The sequence below is a fragment of the Natrix helvetica genome (genome assembly GCF_964273705.1).
Source record: "Natrix helvetica genome assembly, chromosome: 2".
Lineage (NCBI taxonomy): Eukaryota > Metazoa > Chordata > Lepidosauria > Squamata > Natricidae > Natrix > Natrix helvetica.
This window is the reverse complement of record NC_138552.1, coordinates 106,063,227-106,078,778: the sequence shown is the minus strand read 5'-3', so window position 1 is coordinate 106,078,778 and position 15,552 is coordinate 106,063,227. Positions and strand designations below refer to the sequence as shown.

The window sequence follows — 15,552 nt, the reverse complement described above, 5'->3', positions numbered from 1 at the left end:
GAACCAGTTGTCAAGTACCAAATGTAAATCATGTAACCATGGGGATGTTGCAACGGTTGTAAATGTGCAAAATGGTCATAAGTCACTTTTTTTCAGTGCCATTGTAACTTTGAACTGTCACTAAATGAACTGTTGTAAATCAAGGACTATCTGTGTCAGTTTTTCTCTGTCTCAGTAACTCCCAGAATTCCTCAGCCAACCATGGAGTTGGAGGCCACACATCTTAAAGTCGATTAGTGTTCTCCAATGATGTAAATATTGAAAATATTCCTATTCCTCTTCTGCCCAGAGAAAACCTCCTTCATACAGAGGTGAAATCCAGCAGGTTCTGACAGGTTCTGGAGAACCGGTAGCAGAAATGTTGAGTAGATCGGTAAATCGGCAAATGCCGCTTCTGGCTGGTCCCAGAGTGGGGTGGGAATGGAGATTTTGCAGTAAGTATCCTTCCCCTGCCACGCCCACCAAGCCACATCACGCCCAGCAAGCCATGCCCACAGAACTGGTAGCAAAAAAAAAATTGAATTTCACCATTGCCTTCATATGGTAGTTGAAATACAATACGTTCTGTATCATCCTAAATTCACAAAAGATTTAGAGTTCACCTTCCTTTATTTTAAGGCCCAAGCTGCATCCCATGGATAAGTTATTACCTTAAAAAAGAAAACGTATTCCTGTGTTGTTAACAACAGCTTGATACACAACAATTCAATAGATGAAAATTTCTTAGCTCCTACTTACAGGCTTACTTATAATAATATGTTTAGTCATGTATACTGAACATTTGCTAGAACCATCGTGTTTTTTTTTCTGAGCCTATGTTTTAGCAACAATCTAATCTATTGTTTTTTAAAAATGCTACTTTTCACCAATCAAGCTGGAGCTGAAAAAACTTAAAAGGGAACCAAAGTTGATGTAAATGGGCAAGAACAGGTCTTATAAATCCGATTACTTAAGCTTGCCAGCAGGTTTCCTTTTGCAACATTCCGTCTTGCAGCATGGCAACCCATCCACAAGTCACATTTTATGACTCAGTTTTTGGGATTGTCACTTACTGTGTTATATAAAATACAACAGGGCAAACAGGAAAGCTACCTTTAATTTTACCCTGTTCTATTTTATATAATACAGTAAGTGACAATCCCAGAAAAAAACAACATTATAGTCCTGGGTAAAGAATAAAAAGGAATGCCTTTCATCAAACAATATCTCCTCCCGCTCACTTATAATATGGATATACACAATCGTTATCTTATTCTTCAAAGCAGACTCAATAAGGAGAGTCAAGATAACATCTGGAGGCCCAAATGGGTTCTCTGCCCGGGTGACTCACAGGGCGTAATTCCTTAACATTTTTAGCCCTAATTTTTAGTTGAAAGCAGATGATAAGAAACGGTCACTAAAAGTTAGTGTAGTATGTATTATCTGGGACGCACCAGAAGTTCTGAGTTTGTTTTTCAAAGTATTCATAGTTGCTATTATTGATTTCTGTATTCGTTATAAATCATATTCTGCCTTTCCTCCGAACAGCTCAATATGGTATACAACAGTGTTTTTCAAATTTGGGAAGACCTCTATATGCAGAATTCCCCAGTCAGCAACAGGTTACTTATACCTTCAAATCCCAACCACCCATCACATTCTGACATACAGGTAATCCTCGACTTAGAATCATTTATTTAGCGATTGTTCAAATTTACAAAGGGACCAAAAAGAGTGACTTATGACCATTTTTCACGCTTAATGACCGTTGCGGCATCCTCACAATCACATGATCAAAATTTGAGTGCTCGGCAACTGGCTCATATTTATGATAGCTGCAATGCCTTAGGGTCATGTGATCACCTTTTGTGACTTTCTGAACAACAAAGTCAGCGGGGAAGCCACTTAACAATCAAGTTACTAAACAACCACAGTGATTCATTTAACAATTTTGACAATAAAGGCTGTAAAATGGGGCAAAACTCACTTAACAAATGTCTCACTTAGCAATAGAAATTTTGGGCTCAATTGTGTTATAAGTCAAGGACTACCTGCACATAAGTTATGGTGAGATGCAATGACTAGCCTAAAGTAATCAAGTCAATGTCCATTCTATATGTGGGTGAGATACTACAGGTAGTCCTCGACTTACAACAGTTAATTTACTGACCGTTTGAAGTTACAATGGATCTGACAAGTGACTTACGACCATTTTTCACACTTATGACCATTGCAGCATCCTCATGGTCAGAGGATCAAAGTTCAGATGCTTTGCAACTGACTTATATTTATGACTTATTGCAGTCTCCCGGAATCATGTGATCCCCTTTTGCGACTTTCTGACGGGTCCAGTCAACGGGGAAGCCAGATTCACTTAACAACTGCGTCACTAACTTAACCACTTAGTAAATGTAACTAAAAAAGTTTGTAAATGGGGCAACACTCATTTAACAAATGTCTCACTTAGCAAAATAAATTTTGGGCTTAATTGTGGTCGAAAGTTGAGGACTACCTGTGTTAGCTAAATATATTGTTAGAGGTAGATCATCTTTTAGAAGCATCCCCTTTGCTTGGGCTGTGGAGTATCAGCGGAAGGAACCCCAAATCTTGGCAACCTTCCTGCTGGTGCCTTGTCCTTTTAAGCAGCAGGTGCCCTGAGCTTTACAACAAGCAAAGCTTTCTCTCCTTCTCCCCCTTCCCCACCATTACTTAACCCTTTGGGAGGGGGGGAGGACATTTCACCAGCTTTATTTCCAGGCAACAACCTAACAGACACTTTTCAAGGCTCAGCCGCCTCCATGGGCGCCCACCCTACGCGCCAAGGGCTATGAGGCAGAGAGGCCACTGCTTCCATCCCCCTCCCCCAAGGCGACTTGTGAGAATCTAGAAACTTCCCGCTATATCAGGGGGAACTAGAAACTTCCAAAGGTTCTCCTTTTTGCCATGCCCCCCCTCGCTCTGTCCTTCCCAGTTCCACCCCAACAACAACAACAACAACAACAAAACCCCAAATCCAAACAGCAGCGAGAGCAGAAGCAGCGGCTATTTATAGGCGACGCGCCTACGCCGGTCCCCATTTGGTGGCAGAGGAAGGCTTTGGCCACATATGGCTTGAGCGGCTGACGCCGGGGGTCCTTGAGATACTGAGAAGTGGGGTCCCAATTCGAGGGGCACCAAAGCTTGGGCACCCTCACCCTGCCCGCTCGACCGCTTATATATATATACCTGTTGCCGCTGCAGGCGGTGGGCTTTGTGGAAGAGGGCGCACGCCGGCGGTTGCGAGACGCGTCCCCCGCAGAGGAGCTCTTAACGTGGCGCAGAAAGCAGACGGGGGGGAATTCCCTCCCCCTCCCAGCGCCACTGTCACTCATGGGGCTGAGGACTGCAGAGGGAAGGCCGACACCACCACCCCCCGCCCGCCCGCAGGCTTGGGCTGGAGCCTTTGCTGAGGGGGCTCTTCATTGCCGGCGCTCTAAGCGTCCGCGTCGTGCGTGCGGAGGAGAGGCGACAGCCAAGAGTCGCTGTGATTAGAAGAGCGATTCCAGAACGGGCCGCCAAAATATACTGTACCAGGCGGTCCCTGTGTGGCTGTAAATAGATTGGCGTCCTAGCCTGCTGGCCGACCAGGAATGAAGCCACTTTCGCGGGTTTCGTCCAGCGTCACTCTTGCCCTCCTTTAAAAAACACGCGCTTCCCATCGGCGCATTATGTGCCTAGATCCTTTGCTCGCAAGGTCGTAATCTGTGAGGGCTGGTGACAATAAAAAGGGCGGTCATTTAAATTCTAAATTAAATAGGAAGGATTCCTTAGCTGCTCCTGGGCTTTTTGAAATAAAATGAATTATTTGTGGTGTTAAGCCGTATTATTTGGCACACACTTCTTTACTGGGAGTAAAAATACGGGGTTCCCCCCACTGACAAATTTGTGTAACTTTTTTTCCCTTGCCATGTCTTCACACTGCCTTAATTTGAACCAGATTAAATTGTGCAGTTAATAGTGGTAATGTGGTACTTTTTTCTCCCTTATTCCAAGACCAACTAAATGTAACCTTGAAGTGTGCCAAATCTGTTAGGCTTTATCAGCTGTCATCTTGCAACAGGTTAGAAGCAGCATATTTAATGTTACTATAATTTTCTACTTAAGTCATGCAAAAGTTGGTCAGCAGTGGGGAATGTCATTTAACAAGGCGATGGTGCTGTGTATCCATTATAAAGACATTATAAAGACAGGTGATAGTTGTATGTTCAATGGGTTGGATGATACTAGAAAGCACCATAAATCATTAGTGAGAAAATTAAAAGTGCCTAAGATTAAATTTTAATAGTTTCTACAGACCTCAGCTGTGTGTGCCTTTGAATCATTTTTAATTTCTGTTGACTGCCCAGGTAAGTCCTGCCGTTGTCTGCTTCCTAGCCTTGTGAGAGGGGGACTGGCCCAAGGTCACCCCGCTTGCTTTGGGCCAAGATAAGACTAGAATTCAGTGTTTCCCAATTTGTAGCCTGATGCCTTAATTGCTATATCAGACTGACCGGACTTGCCTTGATGCTTTGAAGCAAAATACGGCAATCTAACCTCAAATGCTCACCCAATGATTTTAACAGCAGCCTTGTAAAGAGGAAAGTATCTCCCTAATAGGAACTCAAAACCATCTCTGAGCATTACTTGAAAGCTAATGTCATCCTACCCTTTTGTGTTAACATACCCCCAAACAGAAAGGATTTCAACCCTAAAAAAAGGATCTCACGGGTTTGTGTGCTTTACAGTCTCATAACCATGGAACATTATTTGTAAATAATTTTGGAAATGCAATAAAAGGACAATACAAAAATATTAATAAATATGCACCTGTACCTAGAATGGGCTAGTACTGGCTAGCACGGAGGTTTCAGTAGCCCAGTATACAAACCCAATAATAAATGCAAGAACTTCATTTTCTATTTAATGGATTAAAGGCACAATTTAAAAAAAAACATGTTAAAAAGGTTTGTATATTGGATCTCAAAGCAAGGGCTCATGTTCAATTGAATTCTATGCCTAGCCCTATTGAACTCTACATATGATGCAGTTATGATACAGGATTCTTTAATTAGCATATGTATACTAACAGATATTACAGAAATCAGTGTGTCGTGTAAAATTGTGTGTGTGTGTGTGTGTGTGTGTGTGTATTGCATACGGGTAAATGGTATTGTTAAGAATAGAACTATCACATGCAAAAGTAATGAAAGTTATGGATATATATGCTATACAGGCTGCTATGCACTCTCTCTCTCTCTCTCTCTCTTTTGGTCTGCATTTAAATAATAAATAGTGCAAGAAAACATATGATGCATTGACATGCCCATAATCACATTAGCAGTAAAGTACATTTGTGGCATGACTAGGTTTAGTGACACATAATTCAAGATACACCTATCTACCAACAGAATGAATTATGATTAATAATCGTTTTCAACCAATGCAATCTAACTGAATTGCACCAGCTACAGTAAATAAAAGTTTAACTTATTTAAAGGTTGGGAAAAGTCTATTTCTAACTACAAGGCCAACTTCAGACAATTTTTAATTTGAAGCAAAAAGAAATTGTTCTAAGAAGTTAATAGAAGTAGATAGAGAGAGAGAGAGACAGATAGATACACATACACCGAACAGTTCAAAAATCATTCAGAAGCAAACTGATTTAAGTGATAGTTCTTTTAATATTTATATATTTTTTTATATTTTGCTAAAGTAATAAGTATTTTAAAGTTTTAAATCCCCTTTGCAATCTCCATTACAATTGACTCATAATGTCATGAATCCATATATCTTTCTCTGGTACTGATGTGTCCACCAAATACACAATTGCTTTGCGATCCCATAGATTAGTCCCTTCAATAATTTTTTCCACCTGGGCCACTAGAGGTTTCTGCTCCACATGGTTTCGGAAGACTATTGAAGCTTCCTCTGACCACTGTTGGCACTCTATTCCTAGGGGAAAGCAGCAAAAAAGAAAATTAAACAAAATTCATGAATCATCACAATAGGTTTTAGAACTATTTTAATCCGTATGCTCATTAAATGATTTTGAAGTCCTTAATTTGGAGCATGAAGGAAAATACATCCTTGCCAGAAAACTGGTCTTCCTGCCTAATACTATAACTTAACATTCTGACTTGTATGCAATTATGATTAATTAACTTGGTCAAGACACTGGATAAATAATATTAATCAATAATGAGATACTGCACTGTATATTTTAGATCAGTATTATAATGCAATATTAAAATGCCCACTGTTAACTATGTAAAGTACTTAAAAACAGCAATATATCTTGTGAGGGAGGGTCTATGTACATGTATGTGTGTGTATGCATGCATGTATGTATGTGTGTGCATGAGTCAGAATGATGAACCTTATGAGAGTCATAATGTCACATACACATGAAAAGGGTTGAGCTTGCAAGGTGTTACTGCAATGTTGCTTTCGTCATTTCAATGAAAGCAGCAAGATCTGGCAGACTCCACTGAAAATTATTTTCAGGAAAATGGGAAAATAGTTTAGAACATTGTTTATAGGAGCAGGACACAATGATCAAGATGATTTTTTTTTTTTGGCAAATGGTCAGGTCATGAAATCCATTGGCCTCAAATGTGTGTTTGTGTCTGTCTGTCTTGTTCAACATTCTCACTTTTGCAATCACTATTTTAATATATCAGAACAACATACCTGCAAGTTGGGCTGTTATGGCCTGAAATGGCAGCTCTCTAAACATATCCACAAGAGGTCTTATATTTTGGATGCCAATCAGTTCATGTTTACCATAGTCCAGCTCATACACTGTCACCAGTCCATTTGCCAACAATCCTTTTACTAATACTCTGTGCCATCTAAGAAACAAACAAAGCAAAAAAAAGAGGATAGGAGTCTACTCACCTAAAATGGAATAAATAGATTCATAGAAAGTAAGGGGTGGACTTGATGCCTCTGAGAATACAATTCTTAGATATTAGTGTATCAAAAAGTCCTCTGTGACTCCCCAACTTGGAGCTGCTGACCTGGACCATTTGGCAAAAAAGAAAAGAAAAGAAAAACCTTGCTCCCCTTTTCTTATTAGAGTGAAAGATAAAAGATCACTTATAAAAAAAGCAAAACAAAATAATAATAATAATAATCTTCCATTTCAGGAATGTCTATCCTTTATGGGTATTTCAAACTATTTGCACAAAAGATGCACAGCTCTTTATGTATATATATTTATTCCCCTTTCTTTCCTAGAAAATTTATGGAATCTTAAAAAACAAAAGAAAGCAGAAGGCCAAGACTAGTTAGTAAAGCACAAAGCACACAGGAAGAAAACTACAGTAATGTCAAAAGAATATATATAATCTTGTAAATTAAAATTGTACCTTCAAATTTAAGGGAAATATCCTTGACACTACAGTCAATATTTGTAGCAAACAGGAAGGGAAGAGAGATTGTCTCCCATTTGGAAGATGGTGAGAAAGTATTGGAACAGATAATCTTTGACTTGGACATCAAAATTGCTCTAACAACTTTGGAGGACATGAAAACTGAATCTAGCTATGTCAAATCTCAGTCCCATTGAAATAAATAGATTGGAGATTAAACTAGCCTCTTTTCAAACCGTGTTAACAGAATATCATCCCCAAATACAGGATTGGGGTACTTATAAAAGTTGCTTACTTGTTTTTCACTTTAGCTGCATAGATTTTGTTTTTTTCAACAGCAACAGCTTCATCTTCTGCTGCGTTATAATATAGAAGCATCTCTTCCATCAGCATTTCTAACTTGTGCATCTCTTGCCAGGACTGGAGGATAAAGTAACCCGGGTGGCATGCCAGCGCAACAAAAACATCCATCTGTTCCTGGGATTGGACAGATAGCAGGGCTGGTGGCATATTCACAGTGGTTTCCACCTTGCGGGATTCCAGAATATGAGGAACTGTATCTGTGGTGCTTTGCTTGGGCCCTAAGGTTGACCGCATCGGTAAATCTGTTTCCCTTCTTCCAGGGAGATTACTGAGAGAGACACTCAGAAAAACATCCTTCTGATGCTTCCACAAGTCAGCACTGGTGATCTGCCTATTTATACTGCGATCTGGGTCTGGAAAATTCTTCGGTGTAAACAGATAGATGTGTGCAATTTGGTTATCCAGTTTAACCACCTTATTGAGAGAGAGAGAGAATATTGCAATGACGAAAAATTATGTCTCGATTAGAACAATAGCATAGAGAGCTTTAATTCTTTGTACCAGCATTATGCTAACAAGACAAATGATTAAGATAATACCAAGCAAACATATAAACCAAGTCACTAATTCAAGAAGAATTAGGGGTGATATGATAGCTGTGTTCCATTATCTAAGGGGCTGCCACAAAGAAGAAGGGGTCAACCTATTTTCCAAAGCACCTGAAGGCAATACAAGCAACAATGGATGGAAACTAATCAAAGAGAGAAGCAACCTAGAACTAAGCAGAAATTTCCTGACAGTTTGAACAATTAACCAGTGAAAACAACTCCCTCCAGAAGTTGTGGGCGCTCCAATTCTGGAGATTTTAAAGGCGAGATTGGACAACAATTTGTCTGAAATGGTATAGTGTTTCTTGCTTGAGCAGGAGATTGGATTAGAAAACCTTCAAGGTCCTTTCCAATTCTATTATTCTGTTAAGAAATTATGATAGAACCATTGGCTGAAGGAGAGGAGGCCCCGAGGGAAGGTAGCGTAAAAGACATTCCAGATTAGAGAGGTCAGTCCCTTAGTCTATATCTCCCATTTCCAAGGAGAGATTCTTGTAAACTGATGATCAGCCATAAAGAAACCCATTTGATCCAGTCTCGGAACTGTTCTGATAGTGTGCACGCGACAGAATAGTATGGTGGTGTTATACCAAATCACAAGGTGACTTACATTAAGATAAATAAATTGTCCACAATCCTTCTGGCAATTATGTTTGATAGTATGATACAATATGCAAGAGGGAATTTAAATGTGAATGCCTCTTGCCAGACTCTAAGGAAGGTTTTACAGACTGTAAATTACATCAGAGATAATATCAATATTCTGTTCTTAAATATATCTGGAAAGGCTTTATTTAATAGGTAAAAGCCAAAAATACACTGACATCTACCCCTCTTTAAACCAGAATTCTGAAAGTACATACAGTATATTAAATCCCCCCCATTTGCTTCACTGAGAAGAAATGCACTGAATAATTTTAAAACCTGAAGGCAAATAGAAACAATAGAAATGCAATTCCTCCCTCTTGAATGACTTGCAATATTAGTTATTGTTTGCAGCACACAGCACCGAGAAAGATTGACAAACCAAATCTTTTGTTACAATCAATGAAGAGATGTAGATTCAAATCAGCAACAAGATGAGTGGGATAAATGTTAGGTGAGCAATTTACACAACGATTAACACACCAGAAGGAAAGATTAAAAAACACAAGCATGAACTGGAGTACCAGACTTTATTAACTAATGCAAGACAGCAGTAATTTCAAAAATGCTTAACTGTTAAGTAATTACAAAGCTATATTACTGAACGAGAGTCTAGTAGATTAAAATATTATATTAATATATTTAGATAACTAAAATGTGGTAACACAGGAGTATATACCAAAACAATAAAATTCTACTTAAAATACTTACCGGTATTACATATTAAAAACATTTAACTATTATTGTATTTTCATTGTTTATTTTTATTGTTTCATTGCTTTACTATTATTATATTTACTTTTTATCATTTTTCCCGTTTTACTGTTGTAAGCCAACCACAGCAGGCTGATGCCAAAATGGGCAGCAAATAAATAAATAAATAAAACTACACTGTAGCTTTTAACTACTTTTACTTTGACAAACAAGTACCATATTTTTCGGATATTAAGACGCACCTTTTTCCCTCAAAAAAAAGAGGCTAAAAATCTGGATGCGTCTTATATACTGAATACAGCATTTTTTTGCCTCCTGAAACCCCGCCCCCTTCACCAAAATGGCTGTGCATAGCCTTTAGGAGGCTTTCAGTGTGCTCCTGAGGGCTGGGGAGAGCGAAATGTGCGAAAAACAGACCCAGGAGCACTCTATAAGCATCCTAAAGGCTATGCATGCCATTTTTTTGCCAAAAAACAGGCATGTTTTCGCAAACAAATGGGCCATTTTTTGCACATTTTTGCCCCCCTCCCCCGAGCACGCTACAAGCCTCCTAAAGGCTATTCATGCCCTTTTTTTGAAAAATAACGGGCCCGTTTTCACGAAAAACGGGCCATTTTGTGGAGGACTGCAGAGTGTAAAAACTTTTTTCTTTAATTTGCCTCTTCAAAATCTTGGTGCGTCTTAAACTCTGGTGCCTCTTATACGCTGAAAAATACGGTAATAGTTCAAGTGCAGTACAACTTCCTTGAATCTTAAGGGAGAGAGAGGGAGGGAGGGAGGGGGAGGGAGAGAGAGAGGGAGGGAGAGAGAGAGAGGGAGAGGGAGAATGAATTACCTTCATGCTGCAGTCTGGACAGTTCAATACGGTATCTCTCAGCCAAAGTACAGCATCTGGGGTCCACATGCCAATATTAAGCGGAAGATCAGCTAAGCAGCATTTTATTGCCTAAATAATATAAAGTTGCAATAGCATTAAAGTTACACACGAAGGCAAGATTCATTCTTAGTAAGCGGCTTGAAACTCTCTTGAGGAATATCTAGGGAGATTCTCAGTCATCCAGCCAACTGGACTTTCTTGTTTTTCTTTGAAGGCATTTCACTTTTCATCAGCTTGGAATGGCTGGAAGGACAATGTTCCAAGAAGGCTCCACATCCATTTGCACTACTCAGATGACCCTGAGGACACAGACAAACCCCCAAATGGCCTCAACGACTTTCTAAATAGCAATAGCCATAGCAGTTAGACTTATATACTGCTTCACAGTGCTTTCCAGCCCTTTCTAAGGAGTTTACAGAGCAGTGGTGGGTTACGACCAGTACGGGCGTACCGGTGCCTGCCGCGAGCACCGGGTACCATTCCGGTATGGTGCTCCAGAGGGCCCACCTGCCCACTCGCCGTCTTTTCCTGTATTTGAGCTCTTTGGGGCTTACGCGCACGCAGCATACGGCGCCTACGTGACATTCTGCCGAGCAGCTGGAGTGTCGCGGAGGCAGTGCAGATGGTAAGTACCCATGCGCGTGCTGCACGCATTCATGTGGTGGACGCCGGGCTCTGTTGGACCGTACCGGTTGCAATGGGATCCGGAACCCACCACTGTTACAGAGTCAGCACATTGTTCCAACAATCTGGTTCCTCATTTTACCAATCTCGGAAGGATGGAAGGCTGAGTCAACCTTGAGCCAATGAGACTCGAACTGCCAAACTGCTGGCAGTCAGCAGAATTAGCTGCAAGTAATACATTCTAACCACTGCGCCACCTCATCTCTAAAATAATGCAAATGACCATCGGTCTGCAAGGAATATAAATCCTTCCTTCCCCAACAAGCTTCTTGGATGAAAAACAAAAGGTCTTCAAAGAAAAACAAGAAAGTCGTTGCCTCTTGAAAAAGCACTTTTGGTCTCTTGAGAATTAGTAAAGAGAGATTCTCATACCTGAGGTGGTAGTGCAATGATTTCTCGCAGGAATATTGAGGGAATCTCTCTCAGCTCCAATACTTTTACAGATGCCACTGTTCCGGTATCCATAAATCGAACATCAAGAGTCCGACTACTGTGTACACTTATTACCTGGTGGGTGGGAGTAATATCAAAATAGAAGACTATTTAATAGGTAGAAAAATGAGTCGCATTCTAAGCTTGATAAATCACTAATAATGCTTATGGCCAGAACTTCATTTAAGCTGTCAGACTGAAGAACTTGCCAACCATTGACTATTAGCTATCGACCAACCTACATCTACAGCAATCTGAATTGTAGGGCAGTGCGCTGCTCCTTCAATTTCCTTAATGTTCGTTTCTGAGACTCAAACAATTGTCCTAGATTAGATTTTGGAACCTAGTGGCACTTAGACATGTTGAACTGCAGCTCCCGTAATTCCTAATTAAGATGCCAAATTATGCTGATCTTCTTTAACTGGTGGGAAGCTGTAGTTTAGAAGTATATTGCTTCCCAAGCAAAAGATAGGAATTTTCTTTTATTATTTCACTGGTGGGGCTAACTTTTATTCATTTGTTTCTTTACTGGTACAAGAAAAGAAGCAATGTTCCATCTCACAATGATGTCAGAATTTGGTTCCACCTCAAATTGGCTCAGAAGAACGAAATAGTTAACAAAACAAAGGAGATCACTGTTGATTTTAGAAAGAGCCAGTATAATCACACTCTATTATCAAGGCTGCAGCTGTGGAGATGGTTAATAATATTAAGTATCTGGGGGTGCAGATAACTAGCAATCTGACTTGTCTCTTCATACGTTATCTTTAGTGAAGCTTGCAAGCCAGCATTTGCAATTCCTGAGTTGGATGAGGAGATCACATCTTTCTCCTTCTGTCCTGGCCACTTTTTATACGACTGAGAGCATTTAACAAACTGTATCACTGTTTGATTACATAGTAGTAATGCCTCAGATAGAAGATCCATACAGAGAGTGGTAAGGATAGCTGAGAAGATTATAGGAAGCTCGCTTCCTGTTATTTAGGATCTTGCTTATAAGCGCTATAAGCTTAGAGCTCCCACACACACTGACTTCACAGTCTGTTTCTGTTGTTCAGTTCTGGGACGAGGTTTTGAAGTATTTTTAGCAGGACTACTAGATTCTGCAACAGCTTTGTTCCTTATGCCATTCATCGTGTAAACTCGCAGGATTCTTTTTTTCGTCATGTACTGTATAATGTATACACCCAAAGTAGACTGTGATATTTCTTTGTGTCGCGTGTGTGTATGTGTAATAGTTATCTTTTGAGAACTGAATGCAATGAAATTTCATTTTAATGTATGCTGATTAGTGTATACTTAAACTGACAATAAAGATTCTACTCTACTCTACATAATTTAACTTATAGGCAAGCAAGGAAACACCACTTATTCTTAAACTAATATTCAGTTAAGCAACCCACTTAGAAGATAAGAGCATAAAACCTCCAATTTTTAGAAAAGGTTTTTCTGATATGCTTTGTCAGTATTATATTACTTACCTCCACTCTAGCCCATTTTCCTTTGTAGTTAAGCAAGCAGATCATGCCACAAAAAGGTAGTACTATAGAATATCCTGTTGCCTGCTGGAATAGATTTGAAATCAGATTATGTGATGATAGTGGTTACCATGAAATGTAGGATGAGTTCATAGTACTTACATAAATTGCTCAGATCCTTAGTATTTACTTGCAATTCATTAACAAATACCACCCAAATTGTTGAGTTATCTTATTTCCATTCCAGAAAACCAAAAGTTTAAGCATTGCCAACAAGCCTGGAGCAATCACCATTATTAACCATCCAAAATGAATGTTGAATGCAATGCAAAAACATTCAGCAGCCACAGTCTCACAGTATTCAAAGATCAAGGGATTTCTATGTTAAATAAATATACAGGCTTCCTTCAGCATAGGACATTTATTTTTAGCATTGCAAACCTGTTATAGCTCGATAACAAGTATATTTAATTGCTTTTTTTAAAAATAAACCTAGCCTACACCAGTCTGCAAAAATGAGTGACCAATAGCTTCGAAATTCTTTACTTGTTTATAAGGGAATTACTAGCAACTGCCCTGGAAATCTTTTAAGACGAGTCAATGTTAAAGATACTTACCCTGTGGTGGAAATAGTTCTCCAGTTTCTGCAAAATTTCAAAGAGTCTGGTCAGGCCCTTCGATGGCACTTGACAATATAAAGTTCCATCTGAGCAAACATTGGTTACCCGGACATCTTTATACACTGCATCTACCTACAATGAAAAGTACTTAAGATTTTGAATGCCTCCACAAGTTAAAAACTTATTAAAGTGTTATAAAGGAGTGAAGACAGTACCTGAAGATGGAGCTCAAGTGATTTATCCTGCAGTACCTTCAGACAAGTGGCATTAATGTTGATATCATCATCTCCTGATGTGTCATATAGAATAATACAGGGAACGTCACTTTTTTCTAGTATTTCAACAGCAAATATCTTGCCACAAGTTTGAGATTCTACCATTTTTACCAAGGTTGGATCATCATCAAAGGCCTCCAAACCTATGGAAAGATAATCAAAAAATATATATAATAAGTATTACAAACTAGAACTTTTGTACTTCAGAGTGGTTTTAGGACTGTCAATGCTTAATATAAGGATTATACTACAACAATGAAAAGAATTCCACTTCTCCATTTTCTTCTGGCCACTTATTGTGCTTTCTTCATTTTTTAAGGGAAGCGCTACAAGTATTAAAAAAAGCTTGGAGCTCCCAGTGTTGCAAAGACAAGATTAATACCTGCTGAAATCTAAAAAAACTAGAAAGGTGAGCAAAGTCATAGGCTTCTTAAACTGATTTTTTAATTTCCTCCTTGAATGGTGAAGAAACCATAAAAACCACTATGTGAAACTTACCGTATTTTTCAGAGTATAAGACGCACCAAGGTTTTGAAGAAGCAAATTTAAAAAAAAAATTTTTTTTGCACTCTACAAAAAAAGGGCATGAATAGCCCTTATACAGTCTTATACACTGAATACAGCATTTCTTGCCTCCTGACACCCCCCCTTTCACCAAAATGGCCGTGCATAGCTTGTAGGAGACTTTCAGAGTGCTCCTGGGGGTTGGAGGGGGGGGGGCAAAATTTCTGCCCTCCCCAGCCCCCAGGAACTCTCTGAAAGCATCCTACAAGCTATGCACAGCCATTTTGGTGAAAGGGGGGGGGGTTGTCAGGAGGCAAGAAATGCTGTATTCAGTGTATAAGACTCACCCAGATTTTCAGCCTCTTTTTGAGGGAAAAAGGTGTGTCTCATACTCTGAAAAATACGGTAGTTAAAGAAACCAGATTTTTTAAATGGGGAATTCTTACACAGTATACACAATTGTTTATATTTATCAAACATCAATGGGGTTTCTATAAAGTTGAACTGTCTTAAGGATCACAACATGAATTTTATTTCATTCTAGGATTGTAATGTAATGTTACTATTGTCTAGATTGCTTGCAAACATTATTCAACTATTTTTCTAATCAAAAGGGATCAGCAAATGGACAGCCCTGTTACCAATTGAGATACTAAGCAACATTTATACTATAGAGTGCCACCAATATTATGAAAAGTATTAAAGTAAAAGTCTAACTCATGTCAGCTAGAAACAATGGCTCTGCCATTTTCTTATGTGCAAAATGAATGTGCTGGCATGGTTCCATACTAAGGTGGAATGAAATTCTGGAAAGTTTTAAACACATTATCAAATAAAAACCTTTTTCGCCCAGATGAATGCTTTTATTATACAGTTTTTAAAAATAAATGTAATCACAAAAAGAGGTCTGCCTTGATCTCACGTCGACTTCAGTGAAAACTAGCCATAAGGTCAGCCCACTCATTGTGTCAACTCTTAACAGTACAAGAGTACTCTAGGAGTACTTTGCAAACAGCATTTGTACCTATGGAAAAGAAAAAGG

At 39.2% G+C, this 15,552-nt stretch overlaps 2 protein-coding genes across 7 annotated transcripts in view; both read right to left on the bottom strand.

The window, feature by feature from the left end:
* The window catches only part of TMOD1 (tropomodulin 1), a 34,748-nt gene extending 31,368 nt beyond the window's left edge, over positions 1–3,380 (bottom strand). For both annotated transcript variants that reach the window (XM_081941690.1, XM_081941689.1), the window contains exon 1: positions 3,205–3,380. The gene's annotated coding sequence lies outside the window, so the exon portion shown is untranslated. The remainder of the gene's footprint in view (positions 1–3,204) is intronic.
* Positions 3,381–5,655: 2,275 nt separating this feature from the next.
* The window catches only part of TDRD7 (tudor domain containing 7), a 36,778-nt gene continuing 26,881 nt past the window's right edge, over positions 5,656–15,552 (bottom strand). For 4 of the 5 annotated variants that reach the window (XM_081945868.1, XM_081945869.1, XM_081945867.1 and 1 more), the window contains exons 10-17: positions 13,947–14,149; positions 13,729–13,863; positions 13,115–13,198; positions 11,574–11,708; positions 10,476–10,586; positions 7,666–8,147; positions 6,688–6,848; positions 5,656–5,949 (exon numbers count right to left, since the gene is read on the bottom strand). In XM_081945868.1, coding sequence (XP_081801994.1) covers positions 5,753–5,949; positions 6,688–6,848; positions 7,666–8,147; positions 10,476–10,586; positions 11,574–11,708; positions 13,115–13,198; positions 13,729–13,863; positions 13,947–14,149 — 1,508 coding nt within the window. In that variant the 3' untranslated portion in view covers positions 5,656–5,752. The remainder of the gene's footprint in view (positions 5,950–6,687; positions 6,849–7,665; positions 8,148–10,475; positions 10,587–11,573; positions 11,709–13,114; positions 13,199–13,728; positions 13,864–13,946; positions 14,150–15,552) is intronic. The other variant, XM_081945871.1, reaches the window with a different exon arrangement.